Raw genomic sequence first — 21,080 nt, 5'->3', positions numbered from 1 at the left:
AAGGTCAGTTTGGACAGAAATGTGGTGCTGTTTCCGGAAAGTTCATTGCCAGCAACCAGACATTCTATCAGGCTCTGTTGGGTTGGTAGTCGCCAGGAGCTTGGTGTGTGCTCCATCTGTTCAGGCAGCCGACAGGGGATCAAGACAGGCCTCGATGCACAGGTGGTCCCCCTGGTCATCCTCAGAGCTCAGAGATTTGGCAGCCAGCAATGGAGAGGATGTTTAGTGATCTTCTTCCAAAAGCACAGCCAATGAGCTCTGTGATCTCTCAAGAACAGAGGATGAGATCTGAAACTAACAGTTAGGATTGTTATTAACTGATATTATGCCATATTTCAAATGTAAATCAACACACAACTTTGAATTAGAAATAAAATGGATATAAACGATGGAGGTAAGGTTAAAATGCTTAAGAAGCCTCATTTCATTCGTGGAATATTGCTCCCTAAGCCACTAATGTGCATGCTGATGAAGAGTATATCGCTTCACTGCACTGATTTCTGTCATTAAAAGATCAGAGGCCTTTCAGCCATTAGCTTCCTGTAGCTAGTAATTCTGCTCTACTTACTACTACTCTGTTACAACAGTATGCAAGATTCCCAGATGCATTATCAATTAGATGAGAATATCAAATATTTCTCCTTGGGCAGTTGTTTGTTATCCATGTTACACCACTAATAAAGCATTTTATTTAGTTTATATTTTATTACATATATGTGTATTTTCATTATATGTCTCCTTAGACACACGTATACTGTATATTTATGTACACATTATAGCACATACACACAGAATTCCAATGTACTTTCACAAAATGCACACATGCATATACACGTATATATTAAAACATATTAGAGATAAGTTTAGAAATGTATATATACAAATACAATAATTGTTCATTTTGAGCTATATACACTGTAAATGATATCTGTAGGTTTCACAATACAAAAATATAGCTGTAGATCTGCAAAGCCTTCTGATCAAAATTTTGTGTCGGGTGCAACATTAATAGACATATATGACTGCCAAAGTCTTCCAGCTTCAAATGACAACTTTAATACCCTTAAAATGTCTGATGTCAGAAAAATGTTTATTTCTACACTAAAGGAGAAATCACTCATTGTCAAAATCAGGCAAGTAGCCTATTCAGATATTTTTGATTCATGCAAAATAGTCTAATTTGTAACTTTAATTAAAGTAGCTCTGAATTACCAAGAGCTATTTATTTTATCACAGCTACTTGTATAATGTGTAGATAGTGATATTTATATTATGTGGAAGAGAACCTGTGTTTGTTTTTTGTTTGACTCAATGAGCATGGTGCCCTTCTGAATAACACTGGTTTGGAAATGTGAAAATTCCAAAGTTCTACCAGCAGGTGTCTATTATACTACATCACACATACAGAGTAAGAGGTTTATTATGGATGCATAATCTGGTCATAATTCAAATGGAAATAGAATTTTTAATTTTGTTGGCACTTAATCTGACAATTTGAAAATTTAAATGAAAAGTCCATTTGACTTTACATTTTGCATTTTCCATACATGACACAGCCCTATTATAATTAAAATGCCAATTGAAACCATGACATCTGTATGTTTATAATAACATTTTCTTTTAACTACAATTGATGACAAAAAGGAAACAATAATTCATCTTTTTATGTCTGAAGGCCAACCAACTTCTCATGGTACAGTATAAGGCTGACATAAGTGAAAATCCACTGTAGTTCTACCGTTTGCATGCTGTCTTGCTTCTACCATGACGAAATTGAAACAATAATGCAATCCCTCCTTTAAATTTTCATTTTCAAAGTCAAGTGACCTGTCAGTGAAAGAGCAGGGGCATTACAGAGGCAGTTCAAACCGTACCAAAAAGTCCTCTTTACAGATCAAAGATGGGTTGATTGCTTTTTTTATAATGTATGACAAAACTGGGTCAGCACCATTCTGCTGTGGATAGTACCATTGTTGTAAGCATCCGGGTATTCTAAAGACATACAGTACACGTTTGCCTGAACTGTAGGTGTGAGCGAATGGAAGCTTGATTAAAGGTGGTCATTGAAATAGGCACAATTGAACCTACAGTAAATATGGCAATGACACTCACTGCTTTACATAATATGAAAGTAAGACAATTGTACAGGGACTATGCGATAAATCAGACTTACTATATTTATGTCTCACTGCAGTTACATATAGTTGTGTTTCCCTTTATTTTTCATAGCTGTGTGAAGCCCATTTGACACAAAGGACTCTTTGACATTGAGCATTGTACAAATCAGCACAATCCACACATATCAAATCCACCCCCCCCCCTCAATGCACACACTTTCACAAAAATATATATTCTTATATTTTTCTCATAAATTCAAAGCATACCAGACATGCTGTACCATATTCATATACATATATACATACACATATACATACAATTACAAACATATGTAAATATGTTATATATTCACAATGCACAGTACATATCATATCCTTATGTCGTTGTATATCATTTTTGGTCTGTTGGGACAACCTGTCAGTTCCATCTACCAGGAATTTTTCTGAATACATTGATATCAAAAACATTGTTATTCTTTACAGCATCAAATAGTTTAGAGATCCAGGGCTTGCATCGGCTTGATTAATACGTAGGTGAAATCATGATATCAGCCTTTTAAATCTCCAAGAAATCACTGCATTCATTAGATCCAGTACCACATATCCGAGGAGGAGCCCATCAGTGCATGAGCGTCTCAGGGGGGAACTTTGCAGTTCGCTATCTTCAGTGTGAAAAAGTAGGTGCCACTTCTCACGGGTGATAATGATGACTGGTGAGTGAGCGCTCCTCCATCTGTCACTGGTAAGACAGCTCACTGATGTATGCCTGCAAGCCTGGAGTTGCAAGGTATGAAGGAGATCTGGCAACCATCCGTCTCCCTGCCACAGCTAGAAGCTCACTTTCAGCTGGAGATATACTCCCCCTTTGCAGCAAGTGGGTACCTGAGAAAGAGAGAGAGAGAGAGAGAGAGAGAGAGAGAGAGAGAGAGAGAGAGAGAGAGAGAGAGAGAGAGAGAGAGAGAGAGGCTAGAAAGTGATGAAAGAAATGGGCAATGTGACCTCGACATATGCTCATTGCACTTTTCTATTTACTCTCAGAGTTACACACAGATGCCTCTTGCGAATCATGTACATTGACATATTTTTGAGTGGCTGCAAGAGATGCAAACATTCATAAATATTTAAGCAAGCATTAATATTAAACATATCTTGTCCTGCTTTTATCTCATTTCACTTTGCACATTTATTCTTGGATGCTGTTGTGGGCATAAGGAAAAATGGGCTTTAGAAGGAATAAATCTGACAACAAAGCTCTTAAAACCAAGGATGTGTTTTTTAGATGTAGAGTATATTGGTGTTTTATCTATTTCATTTTTACCCAGGGGACGACATAAGACAAACACGCACTGTCTGTGCCATTTGCTGAGAGCTTTTCACTATTCATACAAAGTGTAATGTGCTGAAATTGTAGCACTCCAAATCAACCAATCAGAGGCAGTGCATTATTTCAGGCTGCACAAAATATAATTCTGAAACCAGAGGATTGTAAATGACTCTGTAAAAAATATGTCCTGCAAAAAAATGGCAGCAATGTTGCCAGTAAAAAAACATTTAATAAAAGAAGAAATCCAGTTATTCAACTGTATAATGTTATGTTATGGGATGGCCATTAAATAATGAGTTATTGCATTATTCAGCATGGCTTTGACAGTGAAATTCTGTAACATTTTACCATAAAAACGGTGAATAAGAACTAAATCCAAACGGCATTAGAAAGATGCTTTCAGCAGTTGAAAAAAAGACATCATACCTCACATTCACGATGTATTGCTTCCTTTAATCCTATATTAACAGTTCCCTCTAGTTATTTCAGACTACTTTGGAAAGCTGCCTCTTGGTAATGTCTAATCCTATTGTTTAATCTTATTGATGCAGGTACTGAGAGTATAATTTTAGTGACAGAAAGAATACTGGCATAGAATGAAATAGCTGTTAAATGAAAAATCTAAAAACACCTTCGGAAAAATATTTAAATCAAAACATTTTGAGCTGTTAATCATAATTTCATACTGTAACAGTGCAAGGTATTCCCTTTAGTGTATTTTACAAAAGTACCAAAGTGTCAGGATTCTGTTTTGAAAAATAACTAAATGAACTGAGAAGCATGTAGTTTAAAAAAGCATTGGCAAGCAGCCACATGATGTAAATGCCACTGATCACTTTTGGGACCAAATTGCTGAGAGGCAGTCTATTGTACACACCACACATGATACAGTACTGTTGTAATATCTGCACATTCAATAGCATGCCAAGGAGATAGGAAGCTGCTATTAATCTAAAGAGGGAACTAAAACATTCAACAAATTATTTGGCATGTATGCGTTCTTATATGCAGCTAGCATAATTACTCAATCATATGAACTACATTACGTTTCAGAAGAGTAATGACTGTAACTATATGCATAGATATCATAAAGGTCTGTAAACTTTATATTGTTGAGCCACCACTTCCAAACTAGGGGTGTCAAACTTCAGTCCAGAAGGTCCACTGTGTCTGCAGGTATTTGTGGTTGTCTTTCAATCAGCAGGCCTTAAAGCACTGAGAACAAGATATTTGGTCTCCTTAGCCAATCAATGAGTGAGATGAATCACTCATGTTGAAGCACACCTAAAACCAGCGGACACAAACTGGAGTTCGACACCCCTGCTCTAAACCTTTCTAAATCAATCATCTTAACAATGCTCAAGGTAATTTTCCCAAATATAAGAGATAAAGAGGGGGCCCTTCAGTAATACTATTCAATTTACATTTATTTTCTTAAATAATACAATAAATATACTACAAAGAAACATTTGGCTTGGTAGAGAATTACAATAGCAACGTCCTCTCCCCTTCACAAGTTCGGACATGTTTGGTCAATCAATGTTTTCAAAAATTAAAAAATGGTTTGAGGGCAAATAATTCTAAATTATAACAAGAGAAAAAAAATCTTACAGATTCATGCATACAGGTAAGTTTTAATGCTTTAAAAGACATACAAGATACACACCTCAAAGGAGTGGAAGGGCACAGTAAACTTGAATTTATTGACATAAACACCAATATATCTTCTGTCCTTTCTTACACAGGTTTGACAAGACCTTAAAACGCACAAACAAAATAAACAAAACAAAAACTTTATTGGCAGCATTTCTGCTGGTTCAATTTTTTATTTTACAAGAATGCTTTGTTGACAGCAATACTTAAAACTGGGCCCGCTGCACCAAAATCCATGCTCTGTAAGTGTATTTTAATTACAAAAATGGTTCAAGTCACAGATAAAAAATAAAAAAAACAAGTTATCAATGTAGGACAGTAAATCATTTGCATGTGGTAGATGATGAGTGGTCAATAAGTTCAGAGAAAAGAGTGCTACTTGAACTCAGAGTGCACTATAGCGAGAGTGTGTGTGTGTGCGTGGGGGGGGGGGGGGGTGTCAAAGAAAGAAATTTTAGGCAATAGAGGAATCATGTTGGCCATGTAATTACAGAATGATCAACTGGGGAATCCTAGTCTTTTCAAGTCACATAAATGCATTTTTTTTTTGAGAAAGGAAATGATAGAGAATGAAACTGATCCTCACATGAAGACAGTCTGCAGTCCTTTTTAAATACCAATGGACCACAAGCCTTCTTTGTTTTCAAGTTTGTCAACAGGGGCAAACTAAGATATTGGAAAGCTTGGTAGAGAATCTAGGATTTCTGGTACATACACTGTAAAACCGTAGGTTTTCCACAAATCACTTTGGGATTCTCATAGAGGTTTATTGCCACAAAAACAGAAAAGCTCCAAAAGGCGTTTTCTCAAATATTTGAAAAGCTAAGTGTAAGCCTTTGTGGCGGATAATTGCGGGGAGAGAGTCCATTGCACATATTCTGCTCGCTGAGATCCATTTACAAAATGCACCATTTCCAGAAGCCACCATGCAAACAAATTGCAATTTTTTACTTTTTCCCAGATGTCTGCATCCGAGGATGGAATATATAAATTAGCACCACATTTAGCAAACAATTAGAATCTGCCATTATTGCAAACCTAATATTACAGTTATTTCAGAGGTTTTGTTTCTACATGGGCCATACTAGCTGAAACAACAAAGAAATATGGTTCCTATGTATGAGTATGAAAAAAAAAATGTCATGCATAACAATAATTCCCAACAACTTCAGCAAGGATAACCTTTTTGTGAAGGAGGTGAGAGCTAAGAATGTTTTGGGAGACATGGTAATGGCTGGACATCACCAGTGTTTTTCTTTACATTAAAAAAGTGAAAAATAAAAAACAAAACATAGCACCACAGACGGAATTCAAAATAGCACCTATGTGTCTTATTTATTCCATAATAATGTGATATCCCTCCCATATATAATCTCCCATTGCATATATTTTTATAGAACAAATATGGAAGTATTGAAAAATGAGAAAGCCTTAACCACCTTAAATTATTCATCTGCAACTATACGTAAGCAAGTTTACAACAGCCATTTTAAAGAGGGCGGTAGACATAAAGACAAAAGTCCTTTTTGTGAAAAACAATTTTTTCTTTGAAAATTAATGCTCACATGATAGCGCTGTGTGCTTTTTTGTCTTTTATTATTATTTGTTTTTTTTAAATTACAAATAAGATGTGCTTAACACCTGTAGCACAACAGGACTATAACTTTTTCACATCCAATTAATTTCTGTGCATATTTCTTATTTTATTCAAATAATTATCATCTCCATCCTTACAATATAAATGTCACATGCATGTTTTGAAGCCGGAATCAATAAACAATACCAGGAAAAAATATACAAAACGTACTTACAAACATACAAAAAATATATTTATATATATATATAAGCACCATTCCAGGGAATGGGTTGACAATATGCACAAAATGAAGCTTGAAGGATGAACTCGACAAAGGAAAAAAACAACTGCCATTTAAGGTGGAGGCCATGGTAAGTCCTGCCTTTTTAACGTGTTAGAATCCCAAGTTTGTCTCAAGGCAATGGGCACAATACGACATTACTTCTAGCAAGAGTGCTGTTACTTAGAGGCAGAGAGAGAGAGACATGGGGCGGGTGGGTGCATGGTGGCTAGTGCGGAATGGTAGCAAACAACTGGCTCATCCAGTTTCAAAACCTGCATGTGATGGAGAAGGTACACTGAGGTTACAAAGTTGTTTTTTTTATTCTTTTATTGAATTATTTGTTTCCTTGTTTTTTTTTCTTTTTGGAGACACAACATTTTACAGATGTGATGTTTTATATATATATTTTTGCTGTGTGTTTTGTTCGAGTTAATTATTATATTTCTCAGTAAACAGTCTCAACCAATGAAGCAGACAGGCCCCACTTCAAATCCAAACTTCTGAGAGGCTCCGCCAAAATCGTTGAACATGATGTCAACAAAAGGCACTTGTTCCACCTTTGGTGTGTTGATCTCAAGTACAGTCTTTTCATAGCCCTTTTTCAACTGCAAAGGCAAAACAGGGAGAGAGAACAGACTGTTACCACACTGAATAAATAAATTAGCTTCCTGCCCTTGAAAACATAGTTCCTGGCAAAAGTAAAGTAAATGCTGGTCTTCTGATGTTCTGCAACATTACTCAGCTGCTCTGCAAAAACATGGCCATACAAGTACAGAAATCTACAGTCACAAGGAATGTTACTGAAACTTAAGGTGACAAATAAGACTGATTCAGAACACGGAAAGGCATTTAAGGATATGAAAGTATTAAACTATCTTAAAATGCTTATGATAAATAACAGATTCAAAGTTCTGTTTACAGTTTTGTTCCTATAAACCTGCACTTCAGTTAATTCAATTTTCATTTTCTTCACACAGAACATCCAGCTGGCCAGTATTACTCTCATGGCTCAATACACCGTGATGGTGTAACGAGAGCACAGCATTGTACTACAAGCAAAACTATGCACTCGACCTAACAACTTGCCTACAGTGATATTCTTCCCCTCAAGCTGTGGTTACTCACCGCACAGCCGTCTACCACGGCGCGGATGTAGGGATTATTGTCATAGGACATCTCCTCATCGTTAGAGCCCAGGAAGCGGATGGCCTTGTCGTAGGAGTCCCCTTCTGAGTCGTGCCAGGCCACTGACTGGTAGCAGTTGTAGGTGAGGTTCTGTCGGGCAGATGCGCTCAGCAGACGCAGGAAGGTCATCTGGACCACACCGATCGGGTTGCCCTCCGAGTCCATGTAGGAAAGCTAGTCGATGGCACACAGGGGGGAAAAAAAACAAACGGTCTAGACAGAGGAACACACCAGGGCCAGATGCAAGCCCCTGCCGGAATACAGGTGACACCTCCTCAAACAGACAACTGGAGCAGGCCAAACTATTCACGTACTGTAAATCAACCATCAGTAAATTGTACTTAACAGATATTCACCAAGCCTGCAAATCTTTGGGGTTTGGAAAATGAAAATGCATGCCAATATGTATTCCCCTGGGTACTGGGGAGATAATAATTGGCATTTTCCTGCAGCTCATTTGAGTGGAGTGATCTAGCACAGCTCATTACTCAGAATAACCTGCGTTCTAATAGAAATGAGATTTTTGTCCACTCTTTACACCAAAAAATCACGTGGGTACTTCAAGATGTTCAAATACCTTCTCTACTAGGAATTCTGATCTACAGAATAAATAGCATAATGAAAACCTTTTCTATCTGACTTTTTGTTTATGTTTAGAGTAATTATACATCTAAGTACCATCACATTAAATTGTGGCTTTATACTGTAGTAGCATTTAGCTGGATTAGTACAGAAATATGCTGACAGGTATAGTATTCCTTCCTAAAATAGGGCAACATAAACACAGCTATTTACAAGATAAATAAAAAGGCATAATGATAAAAAATGAGCAGCACGGGTTTTATGTGGAACAGGTGATCTAAAAGCTAAACAAAATCTGATTGTTTCCTAAAGCATTCAACACTAAAATGGAAAATTTTCATGGAAAAACAAGACTACACTTTTATATATATGCACCATAATGTTTGGGACAGATAGCTTCGCAGGTGTCTCTGATTAGTCAGATATGCTCAATTGCTTCCTTAGTGCAAGTATAAGAGAGCTTTCTGCATCTAGTCTTGACTCAAGGCTTTTCATTGCCTTTGGAGTCTGTTATTGCTGGTTGTCAACATGACCAGAGTTGTACCAAAGAAAGTCAAGAAAGCCATTATGAGGCTGAGAAATAAATAAAGAAAAAAAAACAGTTAGAGATATAAGCCAAACCTTAGGCTTACCAAAATCAGCTGTTTGGAACATCATTGAGAAGAGAGAGCATGAGCAGGCTCAGTAATCGCAAAGGGCCTGGTAGGCCAAGAAAAATCCCTATAGTATCCCTATGACTGAAGAATTCTCACTCACTCTAAGAAGCTGTTTTAGTGGGAGATAATACTTTTGCCTCAAACTATGGGAGGAGATATGCAGTGAGACTAAAACATTTATTTGGCTATTACATCAGGTCCTTCATGACATGACATGAAGGATCTGGACCCAGATTGAACTCCATCCATTCAATCCACAAACAGGAACTGATGGAAATGTTCATACTGACATAAATCGATATTGCAATGCAATTGAATTCTCATACTGTCGCTGGTGCTTAATACACACCATAGCAACCCCATACAACGCAGTCTGAAGCCATTCATGGATTTACCTTTACAGTCACTTTAAGGCAAGTAGCCCCCAAAACAAGAAAGAGCTGAAGATGGCTGCAGTACAGGCCTGGCAGAGCATTACCAGAGAAGATACTGAGCACCTGGCGATGTCTATGGGTCACAGACTCCAGGCAGTCACTGAATGCAAAGGATATGCCACAAAGTACTAAACATGACTACTTTCAGTTACAAAACATTTATACGTCCCAAATATTATGGTGCCCAGAAATGGGGGCCTATGTATAAAAAATGCTGTAATGTCTACATGGTGAAATAAAAATACCCTTAAATAAAAGCTGAGAATGTGCACTATAACCATATGTGAATTGTTAGATTTAAAAAAAAGCTTTGTCTTAAACATTATGAAGATCGCATTATATTACACCACTTAAAAATTTCATGCAAGAATCTCAATTATAAAAACTTTCCAGTAGTAAAATACATACACAGAAGAATTCTTGCCCAGCATTTCATAAGTTATATGCTCATTACAGATATGAAGTGCGCATAGTCAGAACGAGTGAGCCCTTAACTCAGGCCAAACATGAATATGTAAATGGCAAATTTTAAATAAAAAAGAAACAATGATAATAATGTATAATTACTATAACATTTATCTACTTAAACAAAAATGAATCAGTTAAACAATAAAGTTAATACATAACTACCCAGAAAGATAATATTTGTTCATTAAAGGTAATCGTCATAGTGAAAACACTGTTTCATTCACAAATACTTAAAATCCATAAAATTTGCTTAAAATATTTAGTTCCTAACTTAATACTATTTCACGGCTAATTATTTCATAAAGAAATAATTATTTTAGATAACTGTCATATTTTCATGAGACTCTTTTACAGCCTGTGGTCAGGTTTCACAATAGCCTACCTCTGCATAAGAAGCAAGAATTTTAGTAACACGTCTTGAGGATGGATGATTCAATTTTTAATCACAGACCTTATATGGGCTGCTGCTGGAAACTGAAGTTCTCTGGTTGTCATTATAAATATATACATTTACTCTTTTGGAATTATTTGATATTTCCTATTGGGAAATCAGTGTCCATACCAACCAGTTCTGGTCCTTCTGATCCATAAGGTTTCTTCTTTCAGACAAACAGGACTGACCAAGAAAGAAGCGCATGCATTGGCCAATAATATCGGAGCAGAGAACCTTGGACAGACACCCAAAATGGACAACAGTAGACGGAAATGGACATGATCCAGGAAAGGAGAGATATTTAGAAGCCTGAAGCATTTTATCTACATGTTTCATTTAAATACCCAATGTAAAACAATATTGTCTCATTATTTGTCTCATAATCCCAATAGACTACATGGTCAGTATACTATTAACTCAGATTAAGATGCTAGGTGATAATAAGAATGTACAGTGGAGTACAGGCTGAGTCAGGTTTGTCCTGTATGTCCATGATGAGTGTCAGTATGGTGGTTCAGAACAGGAGTAACACCCCACCAGCGACAGAGTCACATGGTGTAGGTGAAAAACTCCTCTGCTCCGGTCCAAGCTTCCCAACAGCCACCCATTCCCACCCGCTCCAAGTGTAGAACCAGCGCACCATCACAGATGACACATTACCTCTCCATCACAGCCGCAAGTCAAGTGTGGCTGAGTACCTAGAAGCCCCTGTACAGTGACTCAGTGCCTTACTGTAATAACGGGCAGAGTTCTGGCCTAGTGTAATACTGACTTTCACCAAAATATACATGAGAAATTGAATGTACTCACCTTTGTGAATACTGGAAACTAGGCATGTTGTCATAGCATGCAACAATAAGCAACTGAAGACAAAACATATGGTTGGAGTCTGACTACTTAGTTCACTAAAAATACTATTATTCAGGCACCAAGTCACTTTTAGGTGACACCTTCTCACTTCAAGGAATTATGGTCAAGAAAGCACGTACAGAGAACCACCTTCCCATCACAGGACACACATAGAAAGTACATACAGTATAAATTGTATACAAACCAATTAATTATGGCCTTAGGCTATTCCGAAACAGCATCATTCAAAGTGACCAATACCTGATATTATCTGTCAAAGTTTCCTGAAAGGGAAGTGGACTTGTTTGCTCTCTCCACAGTTTCCATCAGTTGAAAGAAGGCACACCTCAGCTGTATGACTTCTGATGAGCTGTAGTGAGGCATGCACCAGGCAGAGAATAGCAGGTGCCAGAAGCATGCAGGACTGAAGGCCCGAGACCAAACAGGGCCCCAGGCCTTGGCGTGCAACTTACCAGGGACCCTCTCTTGTACCGACTATACCAAGTGCCTGGCGTGTCTTTGGGCCAACGGGCCATTTTACTCTGTAAAATATAAAAGCTGTTAAAGGAAGAGAAAGGAACAGTGGAGTTGTGCTTACCAGTTTACCACGTTTGAATTCACTGAACCAGGACCCGGGAATCTCCTTTGCCCAGGAAGTGAGCCTAGCCTAGTGTTCAGGGCAGGACAGAGAGGAAGAAAATGTTTGTTAAAGAGGGAAATTGCATCAGAGGGGTTGTGATTTAAGGCTATGCAGTGTCAGTGAGAGCAACTGGGGGTGAGAGGGTATACAATAACTACGGACATCCAATATAAATCAAAGAGCATGTGCTGAAAGAAGCTTTTAAGCAATTCTATGTACAGATGAAATGTCACGTCAACTTATTCTAAGGTCAAAGAGAAGGGGTGGAACCGAGGAGTGGCCTTTGGCAGTGACGTCCACCAGAGATTCAATATGGCTTTGTTTTTGTTCCAAGGTCAATGTATACCTTTCTTGTAGCTCCTCTACCTTAACCCTAAACCATTCTAAATAAACAAGAATACCGAGTTGCATAATTAGGAGGTAATGATATGCTTATCTTCAGTTCACTTTTGATATAGATAAAAACAGAAAATACTGTATAAGGAGATTGGATCTTACTGCCCTACAGTGAACCCAGATCTGGACGCACCATTCTCTCATTTGAAAGGTTTGCTTTGTTTTTCAACCTGAGCCACAATACGAACTAGTCCACTCTATCTCAGAACAGTCAGAACAAGAAGATTGCAAAACACAAACAACAATCTTTTCAAAGGCAAATCAATTATTCAGAGTTGAACCAATTTAATTGTGAGTTATAGCCAGATCATAAAATGTCCAAAAGTGCTCTATTATGCATCAGACTGTCTCTGTGATAATGTTTCACACCCACATATAAGGAAGTATGGGGGTGTATTGGGACAGTAAAAATATTAGAGCACATTCATTGTGACACAGCCAGACTCATTATAAATGGCATTTACCTCCAGGACCATGCCAGGACAAATTAGATGAAAACATATGTCGGCTTTGCAATGATTCATTGTTATTCTTTGAGTCAAGATTAAAGCACGATTGAAATATTATACATCAGAAAAAGAAGTCAGCTTTTGGGGCAATGGAAGATCAATATTAACTGCAGTTTTTTCATCTCCCCTAAATCTGGACTGCAGAGGGGGAGCAATAGTTATCTGTCTGAACCAATCAGTGAAACGTGCAAGGACTATATTCACTTTTAATACAATTGAATAAAATTGAACTTGATCTAATTTTGTTTAAACAATCTCATTGGTTTGACAATTCATTTCTTTCCTCTAAAAACAATATTGGAGTATTTTCGGTTTTTAAATTTCATCCTGAGCAGTTGTCCAAGTGCATTAATAGCATGCCTTATTACTTTATAACCTAAGGATAGCTTGGTTTGTCAGCAATGCAACTGTTTGTTTTTAGTATACTTACTCCTTCTGACTTCTTGTCTGGGTAGATGCAGCTCTCTCCTCCAGCTGTGAAGTTACAGTAAACTTTGAAGGAGTCACGAGAGCAACCCTGGTTAGGATCAATCCAGTATTCACCTGTAAAACAACAAAAACAACCCACATCCCACTCATATTAGGCACATGGCACAGAAAGAAAAGGACATCGCTACAGTTGTGACTGTGGCCCCTCTATTGAGTGTGTGTTTACGGTGCCATGCAAATCTGGCAAGGTCAACAGGACTGTGGGAGTAGTTCAGCAATTTCCAGGACTGAGGGAGGTAAAGCGATGTTGGCAGGAGCGTTGTGGAAACAGCCAGTTGCATACCATCAGGGAAGTCTGGGTGACACAGCTGCAGATCCTTGCAGGTACGGGCAGGGTTGGCTTGGGTGCCTAGTGGGTGCTTCATTTGCTCGATCTCCAGTTTGAGGGAGTTGAGTGAGCCAAATATCTCTTCCATGCCATCGTCATAGTCCTTGTAGTTTTCAGGGTTGGCCTCATCGTCCATCAGCTGGCTGGCATCGATGTTCCTCCTGCTCCTCTTGGGACTGGACTGAATGGGCAGGGGGTGGATGACATCACCTGGAGGTCCCTGCAGGAAAGGAGAAGTGCAAAGACACATTGGCAAAACTTGAGAGAGGTGTTTATCATTGAACTGGCTGGGAATGCATGTAATGTACTGACACTTTTTGGTGGGCACCCTGTAATAGAACTTTATAAAACTGCTTTTGAAGTTGTTTTTAACCTGATAATCCATACAAATATATACAGGTTGTTCATTTTATTTTTTTTTAAACTTAAGAAAATGTATGATAACTTACTGGAGGTCCAGGAGGTCCAGGAACACCAGACTCACCCTTTGGACCAGTCTGACCCTGCATTGGACAACACAGTACAATGTTACATCTAGGAAACCAAGACACTGCTGAATTTACACAGCTCAGACTTCAGATGGAGCAACACGGTCTCTCCACAAGATCCAATAACTGTACTGTGAACTGTTTTAAAGTCATTTGGTAACACGCTAATCATTCTGAAACACAGACTGCATCTGAATGGAGGAGATCTGCATATAAAACAGAAAAATTAAGAATGTGTAATGTTTTATCAGAAACTTACCGACGAGCCCTTTGCACCCTTAGGACCAGGGGGACCCTGCAAGAGGCATAAAAATCATACTCTGAACGCGGGGGAAATGATATTAATTGAAATTTGATTTACTACACCATAATTCAGGAAATATTTTAAAATAGGCACATTTCACAATAACTGAGGAGGTTAAAGACCTGGCTGGTCATAACGGAGGAATTCAACTGCAAGTGATGGTGACTTCATTACAGGAATACAATAAATGCCTCAAAAGGCAATTTAGACACTGTTACGACTTTGGAGAAATACCACATCTCTATACTCAAATTAAAAGTCAGCTTGATTCATGACATTTCTGCTGATATCTGCACTGTGGTCTTACCGGCAAACCTGGGGGACCAATGGGACCAATTGGACCAGAGGGGCCAGCAATACCCTGGAGGTGTGAGACAATTTCAGATAGACAGGTGAGAGTCATGTCATAAGCATACATGTACCTTAGGATAACAGCACAAAGACAAGAACAGACGAGAATGCTGCTTACAGTGTCGCCTTTGGGACCTGATGACCCCTGCGGGCCTGGAAGACCTCTGTCACCCTTCTCTCCCTGCTCGCCCGGGGGTCCAATCAGACCAATCAGACCAGGGTGGCCCTAAGGAGATCAACCCCACAGCACTATTAATAAATAACTTAATGATTCACCACACAGAGGCACTTACAGTATCTTTACGGACAGTGTCGTTGATGAGGTAAAAAGGGTAATTCAGAACATCTATTGTGTTTGGGGTATTAGCCTACAGCATCAGAGCTTTGCTTATATTTCAGAAGTCTCACCTTTTCTCCTTTAAGACCAGTGTCACCTTTCAAACCAGGTAAACCCGGTGGACCCTGGAAGACAGCATCAGAAATAACATTTTAAATAGCAGCTATTTTACCTTCAAATCTCACAATTTACTATGTAATTACAGGAACATTTTTAAGCAATTTCCGTGAGAAATGCAGTTACTTCTCCATACCATAGGTCCAGGAGGTCCATCAGGGCCAGGTGGCCCAGGGAGGCCTTGTTCACCCTTTCAAGAGAAAAAAAAAAGATTTCTTGCATTCCTTTTGAGAGGCATATGCCATGTACACACTTATATCCAAAGCTAAGACTGAGATAATCAAAGAGATTTTACGTACAACTGGACCAGGGATTCCCCGGAGGCCTTCAGAACCTGGCTTGCCTGGAGCACCTTGTGGACCCACAGGACCTGTCTTGCCTTGTGGGCCCTCCAGACCTGGCTCACCCTGTAGAAAAATATGCAAGGCCATCAATGTACAGAAATGGGTGACTTTGTGGCAGAATGACAATAGTTCAAACATTCCCTTACCTTGCCTCCTTTTTCTCCTTGTCTTCCTTCAGGTCCAGCAGCCCCAGGGGGTCCCTATGAGAGAGAAAAGAAGAATAGAGGAAATAAGTTAGCTAACAACTCCTTCAAATATAGAGAAGAAAAGCGAGGGATAGATAATAGATATAATATTTAACAGTTCAACTTACTCTCTTTCCAGGTGGGCCAGAAGGTCCGGACTCACCAGTAGGTCCAGGAGAACCCTGGGGGAATGAGAGTGGGAGGGGAAATACGAAATTATTGGGGATATCAAATATCACAACTGGTCAAATACCTTGGATGCAATAATAGGTACACTTACAGGTTGACCAGCCTCTCCATCATCTCCCTTGTCACCAGCAGGACCATCTTGACCCTGTAGAGTGAATTAAAGGACAGGCTTTCATCAGCAAGAGGCAATCCCTGAGAATGTGATGTCAAATTACACAAGACGTCAGCCATCATAGGACTGATCATTTTGTACTTGTTACTTTACCATATATGACCATAGTTATCATTCCCAAGATTATAGATTTTAGTGGAATTAACATATGTGACTGATTCAATGTGAACTTACAGGCTGTCCAGGCTCTCCAGGAGGACCAGGGTCACCAGGGAAACCGCTTGGACCCTAGAAGAAGAGATACGATTATCACTAACCAGTGTCTTACTTTCTTACAATATAAATCAATGTACAATCTAATCAATTCTGAAAAATGGAAATTATACATACAGGGCTGCCCTTAGGACCATCATCTCCAGGAGGACCTTTTGGACCAGGAGGGCCAGCAGAACCAGCGGGACCGGCTTCACCCTTCTCTCCCCGTTCACCTCTGGCACCCTGTCAAATGGAAAAAGCCTTATTTAAAAAACTGCTTCTGTACAATCATTCTCTTTTATTCTTCTGAATGCCTTAACCTAACAAACTGAAAACTGTACTGTGTTCCATTGCTGCTATTTGTATTGTTATGCTACAATGTACAGGTACTTATTATAGCAACAACTATACTAACTTGGATGGTTTTTCTTATTATTTCAAGTATTTATAATTTTTCTGATTGTATAAAAAAATATTATTAACAACACATTTTTTCACAATCTATGCTTTTAATTATGTTTTTTTTTGGTATGGTGGACACATGTAACAATAAAGAATATACAACAATGATGTGTAGTTTAGTACTATCTGAACAAAAACTGTGTATAGTTACAGGAAACATAATCCTTATATCTCCAGTAAGAAACAGCGAGGTAGATTATTGTTTTTAAAAAATGTGTAGTATCATAGATCGTCATACTGGTGGGCCGACATCTCCTTGAAGACCAGGCTCTCCGGTTTCACCAGATTCACCCTAATTGAGAGAGAGAAAGATAGAGAGAGAGATGGGAGAGTGGATATGAGTAGCTGTACCAAGCTCTAACACAGAAAATGTGAAAAAAAATGAGATAAACAGGATGCATTTATAGCATTTTCAATGCCTGAAGGTCCTTGGTCAACAACGGGTCAAAAGAAAATTCAAAAACAGCAACAACAAGTGAAAGGATTTCAATCCATCAATCCATCCAACTGGTGTCAGATTTGGTTCTGAATAAAGAACACAATGGCACCTCAGGGGACTTCTCTCTTCTCATAAATTGTTCCCTCCTTTTTTATTCATGTTATCTCCCCCAGTGGCCTGAGTTCTTGGCATTGCCATTTCTCACTGTCAAATAAAGTGTGCCCATCTTGAGTACAGCAGAGCAATGTCTAAAACACATTTCCATCATGCATATGACATTCTGCTGGGCGGTCACTGAATACAAGCCCACTTTCTCAGACGTTTGTGTCACCACATCACTCTGGTCCAATGATAATGGCCCAGCCTCTTTTTAGTAATTTCAGATCACAGTGTGTTCCAGTCAGTTCTTGTTGCCCTCAGCATTTATGTCTTAGTAAAATAGGCAACAATTTGATTGATTCATCTGGGCTGGGAGGGGCAGCTATGGGTTCTTTATTTCTTTCTGAAATTGGAAATAGTGCAGGAGTACTGCTGGTAATAGCTCTGCTGCCAGCTCGTAATAGTCTGGACCAGCTTTGTAAATCCTCCAAGACTTGGCCATCAACAGTAAATGCTGGCTCTCTTTCTCATGTTAGCTGCTGTGGGAAGGGCCTCCAGATCAATTTATAGTGGGTAAATGGGGGAGATTTATGCAGTGAAAGCCTTTGTTTGTGGAAGGGCACTCTGCTGGGAGGCTTCAGGCAAGAAGTAATTCTCTCAACGGAAAGGAAACAAATCAAACAATCATTTGTGGAAATGCTGAGAGCTACACACAGCAGAACCTCTCAAAACAAATAGTTTTTTTTTGCTCTTAAGCACAAGATGTGTGTATGTGTGTGTGTGTCTCCATAATAAATGTTATAACACTGTAGCGACCCTCGCCACAATACTATAAAATAACCACATAACCATGTCATGCCAACCAAGCAGTTCATAAAGCACATGCATTTGTCATGGTATGATGCATATACTGTAATCATAACTGTTTGTCAACAGTAGCAATAATATAATTGCCTTAACCAACACCAGCAACAAAGGTTAATTTAATTTATTTCAGCTTGTTTGAATATGGGGTTCACTATCCAGAATCCTTATGACTATTACCATTTACGACTTTTTCTTTTGGCATGCTATGCAAATATTATGAAGCATTATGACATACTTATGACATGGTATATTTCCTTTCATCAACCTGACCTACAGTATTCAAGACACTGGCAAATAAATGTGTGTCAATTTAACTTTGTTCCACAATTCCCAGTGTATCTCATGCTATTATATAGAAGTACTATCTAGGTTGTCCTCCAAAACAGTATGTTAGTAACATTAGTGCCTGAGTAGTCCTCCATATATAATGTTACTAACATACTGTTTTGGAGGACAACCTAGATAGTACATCTATATAATAGCATGAGATACACAGGGAATTAGAAAGTAATTACAAGCATTATACAATATACAGTCTGCGATCGACCTCAAATTAAGGAAATAAGGAACTTGAGTTGTTTTCTATGCATTGGGGATAATCTTCAAAGTGACGGTGACATGTAAAACATATAAATTGTTTTTGAGGAATCAGAGAAGTATCTTAATTTTATGGACATGAATAGGGAGCCTGGCATTGTGGGCCCCCACACAGAGACATCAGCTGTAAGCCCGTGTCTCTCCCTTGTATTCTGAAATGGCAAAAACTATTGAGTAGAAATAAAAATTATAAGAATTTTTGAGGACAAACACTCTTGATTTCTGCTCAATTGGGAAGGATTTATTAGACTTACTGTAATACCTCCTTCAACAGCATGACCTTTCCAATGCATTTTTAAATGTCTGTATTTCCTCAGATGGGAAATAAATTTAAAAGTGGATTAAAAAATATATACTTTTGCTCCAGGATGGGAGAATATATTTCTGGCTGTACCTCTGACCTCATACAGGATGTGATATTTCCAGAGTCCCATTTCAGTCTCTGGAGGACCATGACTAGGCCTTACCTTCTCTCCCACAGCTCCAGGGTTGCCGATGCCACCTGGGGGGCCTTGAGGGCCATCTGCTCCAGGGGCACCAGAGGGACCTCTTGGGCCAGGGGGACCAGGGGGGCCCTGAGTGGAGAAAGTGGCGAGCATGAAAAACTCAACTTCAGAATGAATTCATAAAAAGTCAATGAATACATGAATACATTTCTCAGTGAACATTACCATTTGGCCAACGTCTCCGGTTTCTCCTTTCTCACCTGAAGGCCCAGGCAAACCCTGCAATGACAAAATATATATATTTTTTTACTGGGAATAGGGAAACATTCTTAACAAACCAAAACCAAAACAAAGCAAGTTTAGTGGTTTAGTGCACTACACTGCCACTCTCACCTGCAGCCCAACTGGGCCAGGAGGTCCAGGGAACCCTCTGGGTCCTTCATCACCTTTCTGCCCAAAGAGCCCCTGCTGTCCTCGAGGTCCAGGCTCCCCATCAGCACCCTATCAGAGAGAAGACATGCAGGCTTTAGCACGATTGGATGATACATATTCAGCCCACTGTCTGTCGCACACGTCACATATGTACTCCCACCAAACCCGCAAAACACCATATTCTAAAGAAAAATATGATCAAAGTCACTGTGACATCATCCACTGACTGTCTATGGGCTTGGTGAAAAGTGTTCTGAAGCCCGGGGAGTGCAGTTTGTGGACGCTGCCATGTTGGACAAATTGGAGCCAGAGACTGTGCAATAGGGACATGAAGTCCAGTCATCCACTAAGCGTGTGGGATACAGTGGCAGTGATGAAAACTGTCCCTGATTTGTCCACAAAATATTACATTCTTGTCCAAATAACACAAAATCGGTGCATGGGGAGAAATTAGTTGAAGAAAAAACACCTATTGCAACTGCATTTTGCTGTGGGAAAAAAATGATTGACTTTGTACTTTCATCGTATGTTACCATTTAATTACATTGAATATGGTGGTCGAAACACTGGTACTGGAGCCAACCGCACTGGCGGTAGTGAGCAAGATCTCTCAACAAGACAAGGAAGTGATCTTCAAAAACCCAGCTCGGTTTTGGCTGCTTGAAACACACATTAACACATAAACTCTAGACGTGAAAGTGAAGAGATGAATGCAGTACAGAATGATCAAAAATACTTACAGCAGGACCAGGCTGTCCAATTGGGCCTTGAGGACCAGTCGGACCAGGTGGACCCTACAAGATTGAAAAACAAAATCAGAGGGCCGCAGAGAAAATGGTGTAACACAATAACCTCAAGGTTTATTCTGACTGTAAAACTATCTATACTCACATCAAGAACATAGGAGACATCAGTTATCATTAAGCTCAAAATAGTGAGTACAAGAAAAATGAATAGATTTCTTACATGTTCTCCCTTGTCCCCTTTGCTTCCCTTTTGCCCTGGTTCACCGATCTCTCCCTGGTGTGAAAAGAAAGAGAGTGGTCAATAAATCGCATGCATTATAGATCACAGCACTGTTCTTTACTTCACCCACCACATATTCTCAGCAGGCTTTACTGTTCCAGTCACTGA

At 39.0% G+C, this 21,080-nt stretch overlaps 1 protein-coding gene across 3 annotated transcripts in view; it reads right to left on the bottom strand.

Annotated features, from left to right (window-relative positions):
• Positions 1-5,055: 5,055 nt before the first annotated feature.
• col5a1 (procollagen, type V, alpha 1) overlaps positions 5,056-21,080 on the bottom strand; it is a 100,159-nt gene continuing 84,134 nt past the window's right edge. For 2 of the 3 annotated variants that reach the window (XM_064308874.1, XM_064308872.1), the window contains exons 44-66: positions 20,913-20,966; positions 20,687-20,740; positions 19,908-20,015; positions 19,740-19,793; positions 19,536-19,643; positions 17,305-17,358; positions 16,740-16,847; positions 16,584-16,637; positions 16,329-16,382; positions 16,177-16,230; positions 16,010-16,063; positions 15,819-15,926; positions 15,656-15,709; positions 15,474-15,527; positions 15,184-15,291; positions 15,022-15,075; positions 14,670-14,705; positions 14,372-14,425; positions 13,878-14,142; positions 13,536-13,648; positions 12,159-12,227; positions 8,079-8,312; positions 5,056-7,558 (exon numbers count right to left, since the gene is read on the bottom strand). In XM_064308874.1, the coding sequence (XP_064164944.1) occupies positions 7,412-7,558; positions 8,079-8,312; positions 12,159-12,227; positions 13,536-13,648; positions 13,878-14,142; positions 14,372-14,425; positions 14,670-14,705; positions 15,022-15,075; positions 15,184-15,291; positions 15,474-15,527; positions 15,656-15,709; positions 15,819-15,926; positions 16,010-16,063; positions 16,177-16,230; positions 16,329-16,382; positions 16,584-16,637; positions 16,740-16,847; positions 17,305-17,358; positions 19,536-19,643; positions 19,740-19,793; positions 19,908-20,015; positions 20,687-20,740; positions 20,913-20,966 (2,052 nt within the window). In that variant the 3' untranslated portion in view covers positions 5,056-7,411. Of the gene's footprint in view, positions 7,559-8,078; positions 8,313-12,033; positions 12,103-12,158; positions 12,228-13,535; positions 13,649-13,877; positions 14,143-14,371; positions 14,426-14,669; positions 14,706-15,021; positions 15,076-15,183; positions 15,292-15,473; positions 15,528-15,655; positions 15,710-15,818; positions 15,927-16,009; positions 16,064-16,176; positions 16,231-16,328; positions 16,383-16,583; positions 16,638-16,739; positions 16,848-17,304; positions 17,359-19,535; positions 19,644-19,739; positions 19,794-19,907; positions 20,016-20,686; positions 20,741-20,912; positions 20,967-21,080 lie in introns of all 3 variants that reach the window. The other variant, XM_064308873.1, reaches the window with a different exon arrangement.

Source organism: Anguilla rostrata, chromosome 14, assembly GCF_018555375.3.
Source record: "Anguilla rostrata isolate EN2019 chromosome 14, ASM1855537v3, whole genome shotgun sequence".
Classification (NCBI taxonomy): Eukaryota; Metazoa; Chordata; class Actinopteri; order Anguilliformes; family Anguillidae; genus Anguilla; species Anguilla rostrata.
The sequence above is the reverse complement of the archived record's forward strand: the minus strand, read 5'-3'. Positions and strand labels throughout refer to the sequence as shown.